At 42.9% G+C, this 11062-nt stretch overlaps 1 protein-coding gene across 1 annotated transcript; it reads right to left on the bottom strand.

Moving 5' to 3' along the window:
• Nucleotides 1-2828: 2828 nt before the first annotated feature.
• CCDC160 (coiled-coil domain containing 160) lies at nucleotides 2829-10891 on the bottom strand. The gene is made up of 3 exons (XM_002918748.4): nucleotides 10856-10891; nucleotides 10143-10200; nucleotides 2829-4214 (listed from the first exon to the last, which is right to left on the bottom strand). The coding sequence occupies exon 3, from the start codon at nucleotides 4188-4190 to the stop codon at nucleotides 3255-3257; it is 936 nt and encodes a 311-aa protein (XP_002918794.2). The 5' UTR covers nucleotides 4191-4214; nucleotides 10143-10200; nucleotides 10856-10891; the 3' UTR covers nucleotides 2829-3254.
• Nucleotides 10892-11062: the final 171 nt, after the last annotated feature.

The raw sequence follows: 11062 nt of genomic DNA, 5'->3' as shown, positions 1-11062 counted from the left end.
AGGTGGAACAGATATTCCTAGAGCCCTGGGACAGCCCATGCTTCTTAGTAAGGAAGGAATTGGGAGTTGGTGGGGAATGGTGTGCAATTGCATTGTTGATTTCAAATATTTAATCCAACAGATTAAAGGGATGAGTGCCCTAATGTGCTATTCCCGCTAAAAAAAAAAACACCTCCACATCTCCCATTTGATATACTAGAAGGTTCAGTGACAATATATTCTTTAAACAAACAAACAAAAAGATTTATTTGAGAGAAAAAGGCAGAGGGGGAGCAGAGGGGAGGGGCAGAGGGAGACAGAGAGAGAATCCCAAGCAGACTCCACACCAAGTGCAGAGCCCCATGCAGGGCTTGATCCCACGCCCCTGAGATCACCACCTGAGCTGAAACCAAGAGTCAGACACTTAACCGACTGCACCAACCAGGCACCCCATCAGTGACAATATATTCTACCAAAATTGGGGGCCACCTAATGCAACAAATGTGAATACAGGGACAATGGGACAGAGTACCTGTGTCTGCCTTGATTCTGCCTCGTTAAGCCATGTCAACCCAGTGCTGTTCACATCTGCCCATGAAGAACAGTGACTGCCCAGTCTTCTCCCAGTTCATTACAGTCCTGCTTTAAAAAGGAAAAGCACTGGGGGGAGGGGGTTGCCTGGCTCAGTCAGTAGAGCATGTAACTCTTGGTCTCAGGGTTGCAAGTTTGAGTCCCATGTTGGGTGTAGAGATTACTTAGTATCTTTAAAAAAAAAAAAAAGAATTAACAAAAAAGCATCAAAGATGTGACGCCTTCCCAGCTCCAAACTGTTGGCTCTGTGAATGTTGCTTTCCATTTTTCCTGTTGCTTCAGGTCCTCTGAACCTGGTGATTGTATATTCTCTCCCTGGTTAGTGTGTGGACCTATGATTTTCATCAGGCCTTTCCGTAGGGCAGGCCTTACTGGGGCTCAGCATCCCAGGCTGTCTCATCAAGAATCTGTGTTCTAGGGGCACTGGGTAGCGCAGTCAGTTAGGCGTCCAACCCTTGGTTTCGGCTCAGGTCCTGATCTCAGGATCGTGAGATTAAGGCCTGTGTGGGGCTCCACGCTCAGCACAGAGTCTGCCTAAGTTTCTCTCCCTCTCCCTCTGCCCTTCCCCGCCTCTAAAATAAATAAATCTTTAAAGAAAAAAAGAATCTGTGTTCTGTTCCATCTAAGAAGTACACCACCTCCCAGAGATGGGCTAAGCCTTGTGTTTATCTTTTCTAGACACACTCCTCTCCTGCCCCCTAAACACACATAGGCACACATACACACTCATGCAAGGTAAACCAAGTTGTCACTGAAGACTTTAGACGTGTGCTTGGTTGACAGAAATTCTCCTGGAGTAAAAACTCCTTTTTTTTTTTAAATATACTAAAATTGAAATATACTAAGAAAATTGAGCCTAGTGGCTTAACACAATTTGTGCAATATTTTAAACATGTAAGCGGCTCTGCACACTAGAGGTCAGGGACTGAGAGTCTTTCTGGGGCAAGGACAAGGGGCTAACTTTTAAGGAGGTGACGAGGAACAGAGCCAAACAGGGCAAATTGTTCCTAGTTTGCCTTTGTGCCTAGACCCTTGGTGGGAAGCCAGGGACCACCAGAAACCTGAAGGTCATCTTCCCCTTTCAGCAGGCTGCCAGTACCCGGGTTACGTTATCAGGGCCCAGTCAGAAAGCACCAAGGATTACTATATTCCGATTTAGTCCGACCTTCCCAGGCCAGGCACGCCCAGCTCGGCCTCCAAGTCAACATAGTCTGCCTCCCTTCAGTGCCTCCCCCGACCTTAGTGAATAAAGGAAACGAGAAAGGAGAACAGATGACTTCATTTGTTTCCTCTCCTGATTTATTATTGACATAGTATTTGGGGGCATTCAAGCTACAAAAAAAAAAGAGCCTGTGTATATTTCCTTTGAAAGGGGAGGGGTCTGCCAAGACGGTCACCCAAGTATTAGGTACAGTTAGAGCTGCAAATCAAACCACTGAGAGCATCAGAATGGAGCAGAATTTGGATGACAGATGCACTCCCTCGTTTTACAGATGAAGTCTTTTAGGCCTGGAAGGTTAATTAGCTAGTTAATGGCAAAACAGTTCCTAGAACTCAAGTGTCTGGACTCCCAGTTTGGGGATTTCCCATCAGGGAAGACACCTAAACCTTTACAATTGTACCTGTCCTTACATTTGGCTCATTGGACTTAAAAATACCGTACAAATAGAACTCCTATTACAAGAGATCTTGGTGATTGAAACAAACAAGTGCACAGACTCAACAGGCCTGGCATTTCCACCAAAGGACAGAAGCAGTGCATTTGTATTCTCCCTAAGTACAAAATTGTCATTGCCCAGGCCCTTGACAGGACCGGATTCTCATACAAATCAAGCCAGCTGGCTAACAGCTTACCTAGGTGACATCTTATACCTTCCACTCCAGCCCCAGCCAGCTGGTGCTATAAACCGGGCGGGAAGCTCGTTAAGTTTTCCCTGGTAGAGTTTGGGAAGAACTGTGTCAACAACGCCCCTTGCTGGTCAACACAAGAAAACGCGAAAGCTATTGCCGACAAAATCAGGGCTCTAGCAAAGGTCACAGCCATGTCTCTTAAGTCGTCTTGCAGTCTATGGGAACCGTGGCCAGGTCAAGGGAGAAAGCATGGGGAAAACAGCAGGGGGGGGGAAAGCTGCATTTTTTCCAGAGATGTTTATATGTGCCTAATTAAGGTTGGATCTCAAAGAAAGCAGATACATTTTTAGTATCCCATTGAGTCTGAACAGGCAGCTATAAGACCCAGAGACACATGTTATGCTTATACACACAAACAAGATTTTTATTGTTAACATCAACGAACACAGATGGAATATTCACGTGCCAAGGACATATTGCTCACAAGATCACAAAATGGCTGTGGATTTGTACTCGTAAATGATTTGGTGAATCACTACACATCTTTGAGTGAAATGTATAGATAAAAAAGAGATTTCTGAAGCTTCATTTCCATTTGGACTCTCGCAATAACGTCACGAGAAAAAGACAGAAGCTTTGACGTTAACGCTTACACACTCTGATGGATAGCCCGATTCCACCCAAACGAACAACCACTTCCCGTGGCCCACATTTTAAGTGGCACACAAAGAAAGCACAAGAAACACTGATTTGGCTCCATGATTTGCCTCATGAAAGGCTTTTTATTTTTCTGAGTTTTAAAAAAAATCCTCCGTCAAGCTGTCCAGGGTACTTCATGACGTCACGGATGCGAAGTGTTTCCTAAGCAACTCCAGGGCCCTGTTATTTCTTGCTTGCAGGGTCTTCTCGGCTCGCAGCTCGTTCTTGATGGCGTCCAGCTCCCCGCGGATCTTTTCCATCTCTAACTCATAGTACAGTTTCATCTCTTCCTTCAAGAGCGCGTTTCCGATCTCCGTTTGACGCTTGAGCTTCCTAACGGCCTCTTTTAACTCCTGGTTCTCTAGGCTCAGCCTGTGGATGAGTTCTTTGGCTTGCTGGAGCTCTTCGGTTAGGTTCTGGACGTTTGTCGCTTTTTCAGAGAGGTCATTTCTTAAAGCTTGGAGCTCCCAGTCTTTCTTCGAAGTTTCTCCCCCTGTTTCCTGAAACTTGAGGGGTTTGGAGGAGACTTCTTTTTTGGAGTTCAAAAGTTCTTTTTCGGCATTTTCAAATTCCTCTTCTATTTTCCTGCATTTCATGTTAAGTTCTTCCAGTTCTTCATTCAAGAGATTCAGGCGAAGTTTTGGAGACATTTCTTCGGTAAATTTCTTCTTTATGTCTTGTCGTGGTAGGATTGGTAATTCCTTTGTACTCCAGGTAGAACGGTCTTCTGTGCTATTAAAGCTTTCTTCGGTCACCACATCCAAATTAGAGGAATCACAGGAGATAGAATTTGTGTCTGCTTCGTTCTTTGAAATGTTTATCTTTCTCTCTCTTAAAGTTGGTTCTTGTTCTTTTTCATTTGGTTGAGAAATAAATTCTTTCCTCTTAAATTTATTTTCTTCTTGAAACTTTCTACTAGACAAATTATAAACCCCTTCTATTCTATTGGCCTTATCTAAAGTCATTTGTTCAGAAGATGATTCAGGCTGAGAAGCCTCATCTAGAACATCCTGTGCACTAAAAAAAGGAGCAAACATGTTCTCCTTCCAGTGTTTTCTTCTAGCGTCCATTTCTCCAGGTACGTCTTCCAATTCCTGAAAAACAAAATTTAAAATCAAGGCACACTGTTTACACTGGCAGCTGGTGTTATGCGAAGAACTACTTGGAGTGGCTCATGGGCGAAAGAACCTAAATAGTTGAGGACGAGCGCTCCCTCTAACTCCCTGAGAGAGCTTCGGGTCCCTCCTTTATGATCTGAACACCAGTGACATTCCACAGACTCTGTTGCGATGCCGTATAACCAATCAATGGACACTTCTGGCTATTTACCGGAGAGAAAACGTTGCTAGGAGAGAGCAACTGTACACATGAAAACGGACTGCTTCCAAAGAATAAAAGTGATTTCAAATTAACAGATTAATATTAATAGTAGGCTAATACCTGTGCTTCCAACGTGCCTGATTTTTTTTTCTAGTTCTTTTGCGTCGGACTGTTTATTCATTCTTTAAAGTGACTAAACCATCGGGGCTTAATGCAATGTGAGCTGCTTTTGGTAAAGTATACCATGCAGACTTCCTTGTGAGTAACTGCCAAATGCCCTTCTGTCTTGACCTGCAAATTCCTGCTATTCCAGTCTTGGGCTTTGCTTTTAGGCAAGACTGCCAAGTGTACAAAATTCTATCCATTTTGACAGCAATTTCATGATGAGAACCGAATGTCAACGAGTGAAAATATGAATGCCACTGAATGTGTCCTTCTCAGGATACTGACTCCAAGTGTAGTTTTCAGGTGAAAACATAACGTACCAAACCACAAGCAACTTTTCAAATTTCTAAAACTTAGAGGATATTTATTTGTTCCAAAAGGAATCTCCCCTATTCAAAGAGAATCCATAACACATGGCTTTCCTAACATACGGAAATATCTGATCAACCGTAACTACTCGCCAGAGTAGGGAGAAAGAAGGACCCAAGCAACACACTGAAAGGCCACTGATATCTGAAACCACCAAACAAGCAACTGCAGGGACTGCCAAAGGCGAAGAAAAAGGAGGGGGGCGCTTTATTCAGTTTATACATTCATTTGCTGCAATGTATTTGTAGCATCACCACTGAGAAAAATCAAAGTATGCCCGCATCTATTTTTCCCATGCACACAAATACAGTTTTATCTTGGCAACAGAAAATGGCAATTGCTATGTTTCTTTTTTAAGGTAACATTTTCTTTACTGTTATTACAGATTATAATGTTATAATATTATTTCGTATGTAATATATATTTAGATAACACTTCACATAATATAAAGAGTCTAACAGTAGTGGAAGCCCCTGTAGAATTTTGGAAAACACAGGAAAGCACAAAAAACAAAAGGAATCTCCCTCATAATCGCATGGCTCTAAGATGACCACTTTTTGGTATATTAACTCTCCAATATGTTTTTTAACAACAGTAGTCCCTTGCTACGGTGAGAGAGTAAACTTGCTATCTACGTGTACTGAGCATGCCTGATCCCACCCAAGAAAGAGGGAAGGGACTCGCTACCCCCAAGAGTACATTCCCCACTGGCAACTACTTGGTTTTGAGGAAAGGGAAAGATACAGATATGCAGTGAAGGTGTTAGAATGATTGGTTCAAAAGCCATAAACCAAGCTTTATTTAAGTTTAGTTAACCAGACCATGGTTATAAGCGGAGATTTGAAATTCATGGTCTATATTTGCCATTGAAGCATCATCTCCTTTCTCTTGAAATAGTCCTTTCTGACTTTTATTATTCCACTAAATCACCACCCAGAAGCATCTATGCTCTAGCTTTTCTTAAAGGGGAAGATCATCCTAATTCTGGTTTCTCTCCTCCTTTAGAAATATGAATGCAAATGACTGGGAGTTATCACTGTGTTCAGAAAAGAAAGGGACAGAGGAAAGAGAGAAGACTGGAAGCTAATTGCCAGTCACATTTTTTAGCAGTCACAGTTTCGCCAGACAATTCTGTAAAAGACACAAATGCTTCTAATCAGGTAGCAATGGGACACAGATTACTATTCCTTGTACCTAGCTCTGGATGAAAGGCATTGGTGAGATTGATCGGGAAGGGGGACGTGCAGGGGGCAAGTAAGGTGAGGCCACTGTATCCCTAGAGATAGTGATAATGAGAAATCTGAGATCGAGATCTGGGTACAGAGCAAGGTTAAAACAGAAAAAACTTTTTCATTAATAATTTTGCACCTTGAGAAAGTGACTTCTATCTCCAACCCTCCCATAAATCTGTGGCAAAAACATATACGCATTTTCTTTCTCTTCAATTTCACTACCTTTCTTCCTTGAGTCTCTGCGCAATTTCCCGATACAGTCCACACTTTTCAAAGAACTGGGAAGAGTCCGCCTATTTTATACCTGAGGCTCAGAGAAGTCAGGTGACTTGACAAGTCCACACAGCCTGTAGTGGTAAAACTGAGACCCTGTCTCCCAGGTCAGGGCTCCCTCTAAAATTCCTCTTTATTCTTCTGCTAGGTTTCATTCCACAAACTGAAAGAAAACAACCCACTATTTTCAGAGCTTAGGTATTTTTTTTTAAAGGGCTACAAAAGGGGAGAGGAAAAATGAAGGGGGGAGGGTAAGGAGAATTGCATGTCACATATCAAAGGACAGAAAGAGAAAGGTTTGAAAAGCCTTCTGGAATTTCCCTCCCATGGCTTACACAGGACAGGGTCAAGGGGTCTCTGAGCTGCCTGCCTTTCTTTCTTTCTTTCTTTCTTTCTTTCTTTCTTTCTTTCTTTCTTTCTTTTGCTTTCTTTCTTTCCTTCTTTCTTTCGCTTTCTTTCTTTCCTTCTCTCTTTCTTTTTTCCCCCCTCTTTCATTGGCAAGATATTCGTTAAGGGCTTGTTCCCAAATCTAGTCACAGAGTATGGCAAAGCCCAGACTGGGGGGTAAAAGCTGCCAGTCTCATTTTCTCTTCCCAAACTGCACTGTTTGTTTTTTATGCAGAACAAGTATGACATTAGTATTCTCTGGCAAGGACAAGGAACACGCTTTGAAACAATGACGCTCCTCTACCCTGCCAGGGCAGCCATTTTGCTCTCAATAAACTTGATTGGGTAATTTGTTGCAGCACAGGGCAAATCAAACCAGAAGCCATTATTGAAAGTATAAGCATGCCTTTTTAGTGGGTCAATTGTGAACATTTACTACTGTGACTGCCTACCCAACACTACATTGGTCACTGAAGGACTAAAGGGTAAGGGGAGGAGGTCCAAGAGATGAAAATTCAAAGAAACAAACAAGCCAGAACACAGGAAAGCAATATAAAGTCATATGGCAAAAATAACATTAATGGGGGGCGCCTGGGTGGCACAGCGGTTAAACATCTGCCTTCGGCTCAGGGCGTGATCCCAGTGTTCTGGGATCGAGCCCCACATCAGGCTCCTCCGCTATGAGCCTGCTTCTTCCTCTCCCACTCCCCCTGCTTGTGTTCCCTCTCTCACTGGCTGTCTCTATCTCTGTCAAATGAATAAATAGAATCTTTAAAAAAAATAACATTAATGGTCCTCTAAAACAGCAATCCCCCAGAAGTCCTTGGGACTGCACTGTTAAGACAAGGGTGTAATATGGCTACATCATTCATTTGTGCCTGACATAAATGAACAATAAACTCTTGATCGTTCTAGTTAGTGTCTCTCTGAAAACATCACCATTTATCCTCTAGTGACTTTCTTTTTTTGGTTTATATTCATCTAAAGAATTTGGAAACCACTGATAAATTGCAAATAAATTTATAATGAAATGTGATGTAGCATAAAAGACTCGTTGAGAGCTAAGCAAAGAGTGATCACTTATTATGGATCTTTAGGCAAACCATTCCACAGAAATCTTAAGCGAAAGCACAACTAGCACAACTATCGTCAAATAGCTCCAGAAAATAATGTACCACTATTTACTGTGAAAGGAGAAACCCACAAAACCATCTCATTTCCATTTTCAAGGTAGGGGGCCCTGGGGAATAGACTCATATTAACACGGGTAAGTGGTTAAATATGTGAAATCTAATTACTTGTTTTCTAAAATATTCATTTTTAAAATCACATGCTTTAGGGAAATTTGCTAAGCTAAAAAATCAAAGACTTTTTTTTTTTCCGTTGCCTTATCTCATTTACATTGGAATTTTATTTCAAACTTTCAGGACCATCTCTTTTGCATAAATCTACATCTGTCTGCAAAATGCGATTCTTCTTCCAGGCAGGGGTAGGCAGGGACTGGGAAACAGTTCTGGAAAACCTCCAGAGGCTTCCCCCACCCCCTCGCCTTGCAACAGTGTTTCATCCGAAACTTCGTAAATTGGGAATGGCCGTTGCAAAAGGTCATCTCCAACCTGGGACGGTCAAACTGTTGTCAAGGCGCTCAGCCCCCCAGCCACCCTCGACTAGAGGCGTGGCTTGTAGTCACGGCCCAGGAGCAGTAAGGGGAAGACAAAGGGCCCTTCTTAGCGCAGGGAACTTTTCCCCATTATTCTTGGATGGTTTCAGTTCTCCCAACCCTCAGAAAAACTGCTTGGCCAAAATAAGGAAGGAGAAAAAAAAAAGTCTGCTACAAAGAAAGTCACTGGCCTGGCTTCTTGGCTCAATTGTCTGATCTGTTCTCACTTAAAAGCAGTAGTTCTCAACCTTTTTTTTCTGCTTCCACTGTTCCCAGGCACAAAGCGCTACCATCATTACTCTCTCTCCTTATTTGAGAAGATTCTGGGCCCTCTAGGGGAGTTTCTCCATCCCTCCATTCTCCATCCTCCTGGGGACCACTGGCTCACAGAAAAATGTTAAATACCAAAGTGAGGACCCAAGTGAAGTGTCTGAAGTCAAGGTGGGGAACACGTTATCAGCGTGCAAAATTGTGGGGATGAAGGAAAAGGAAGGTCTTGCGAAAGGAACGGAGTGTGAGGATTATAGTGAAAAAATCCTGAGGGGTGGCAGATATCTTGACTCCCACGCTTTAGAACAATTGGAAAACTTACCTTTTGCGAGCCTCAGTTTCTCCCAGTATAAAATAGGGACAATATATACCCATTTCACAGGTGGTTAAGAGAAATGAATAAAAACGAAAACAGAAGCAATTGTAAAGTCTACTGTAAACAACAGGTTTTGTTCTTTTTTAGATTTTCCTTACCCTCCCTTGGAACAGAAACCAGCCAGTCAAACAACCCAACCCTTCTCCAAAGAGATGTGCTCCAAAGTTGCCAGCCTGAAGTTATCAGACCCCAGAAAGAGTCAGTTGGGGGGGGGAATGTAGGTGCTATTAAAACAAGCAGTGAGGACCCTAAACTCAAATCCTGCAATAATTTAACCTGTATCCTTAGGGAAGTTCAGCCCCAAATCCCGAAGGTGGCTCATGCCCCAACATTTCTGAAGCCAAAGTGATTCTGAAGTCATCTTTCCCACAACTGAAGATATTTGCATTTTATCTCCAGTTGGTTTACCCAGAACTTTCCAAATGCCCCAGTGTTTTTCAGAGCCACCAATAACCTCTTAGAAGTATCACAGTTGGAGTACCGGTTGGAAGATGAGCAAGGATGACTCTGCACTCGAGTTTTTCCCATGCTGCTTCGACAGCATTTCATCATACTCTGCTTCACCGAGACTGTGATCTCCTGGTATCCTACCCATCTTTGTTTCCCTATACCTAGTAGCCACCACCAACTATCTGCTGAATGAATGAGCCTTCGTAGTCTTTCTGAAAATCCTATAATGCTGTGCTTCTAACTAAGTTTTTGTACATACTTATAATCTCTCTGGTTTCTGCAACAGTATTTTGGGGAACATGGTAGGAAAAGGACTTTTTTCCCCCCTCAAAGTTTATTTGGCTTAGCTAAAGTCTCCAGGACACTTTTTTCTTTTGTATTTTCCTGAGACTTTTTTGAGAGTGTGCTGACAATGCAGATTAACAATCTGGTTACAAGGTTGAAGACTTGATGTTGGGTGAGGCTCTGGACTTCTGAACACCCGCAGTAACAAGCTATCAGCCAGCACAACTGTACTTACACTCTCCGACGTCCAAGGTCTTCTATTGGATGCCGTTGTTCTCCTTCTCCAGTTTGAACTGAAAATAAAATCCCCACAGCATAATTAGAAAATATAATTAACCAGAATGCCCAAATCCGTGTTTACATCCAAGATGTAGCTTAAAATGACAAGTGATATACTTAGAATGCTGTGTGGCCTATCTAAAATGTGATGCCAGACACTTTGAAGCAAGTTTTCTTTTTAACTTGCCAACCCACTTTCCCAACTGTTATGCCACCAAGTCTTCCGTCCCCAAGCAATGCAAATGTCAAATAAGACAAGAATCTAGGTGGCAGGTTATTCCACACGGTATCTCCCAGTCTTTAGCACCTCCTGAGTGAACGAGCCACTGCTGGTGGCCGCAGGAGCATGCTTGTTATTAACGACCCTGCCAAGAGCCACGTTAGCAAAGGGCTGGAGCCTAGGCCTTGCCTCCCTCCCTCAGAGGCGGGTTAATTTGTGAAATCATTAAAAAGGAAAGTGATCTCGCTTTTTTGCCTTAATCTTTCAGGGTCCTAACATTTGAGCCAAGTGTTCACTTCACGGGACAAATTGTCTTCCCTATTGTTTGGCAGATATTGAGAGCGAAGCAAAGTACCATTGAAAACTGGGCCCTGCGAACGGTTTTTACCCTCCAATTCTTTGTTACTAGTGTGAAACTATTCCTTGTAGAAGAAAAGATACCGAGTTACCTTAATTCCAGAGGCTGAGTACTTTATTAGTATGGAAGTCACATTCTCGCTATAAAGCCGTATCTATGCGTGCATAGTTTGGGGGTTTTCTCGGTAAATGGTTAACAAACTCCTGCCATCGCTGCTTCCAGTGCGGAGAAGGGGGCTCGGGTCTGGGCGCTCCCTGCTACCTCCCCAGTCCCTACCGCTTGGCGGGTGGAGTTGGGG

The sequence above is a fragment of the Ailuropoda melanoleuca genome, chromosome X (genome assembly GCF_002007445.2).
Source record: "Ailuropoda melanoleuca isolate Jingjing chromosome X, ASM200744v2, whole genome shotgun sequence".
NCBI lineage: Eukaryota > Metazoa > Chordata > Mammalia > Carnivora > Ursidae > Ailuropoda > Ailuropoda melanoleuca.
The sequence above is the reverse complement of the archived record's forward strand: the minus strand, read 5'-3'. Positions and strand labels throughout refer to the sequence as shown.

Coding starts and splice junctions, on each gene's coding strand:
- CCDC160 (XM_002918748.4), bottom strand. CDS start 4,190: ATGGACGCTAGAAGAAAACACTGGAAGGAGAACATGTTTGCTCCTTTT.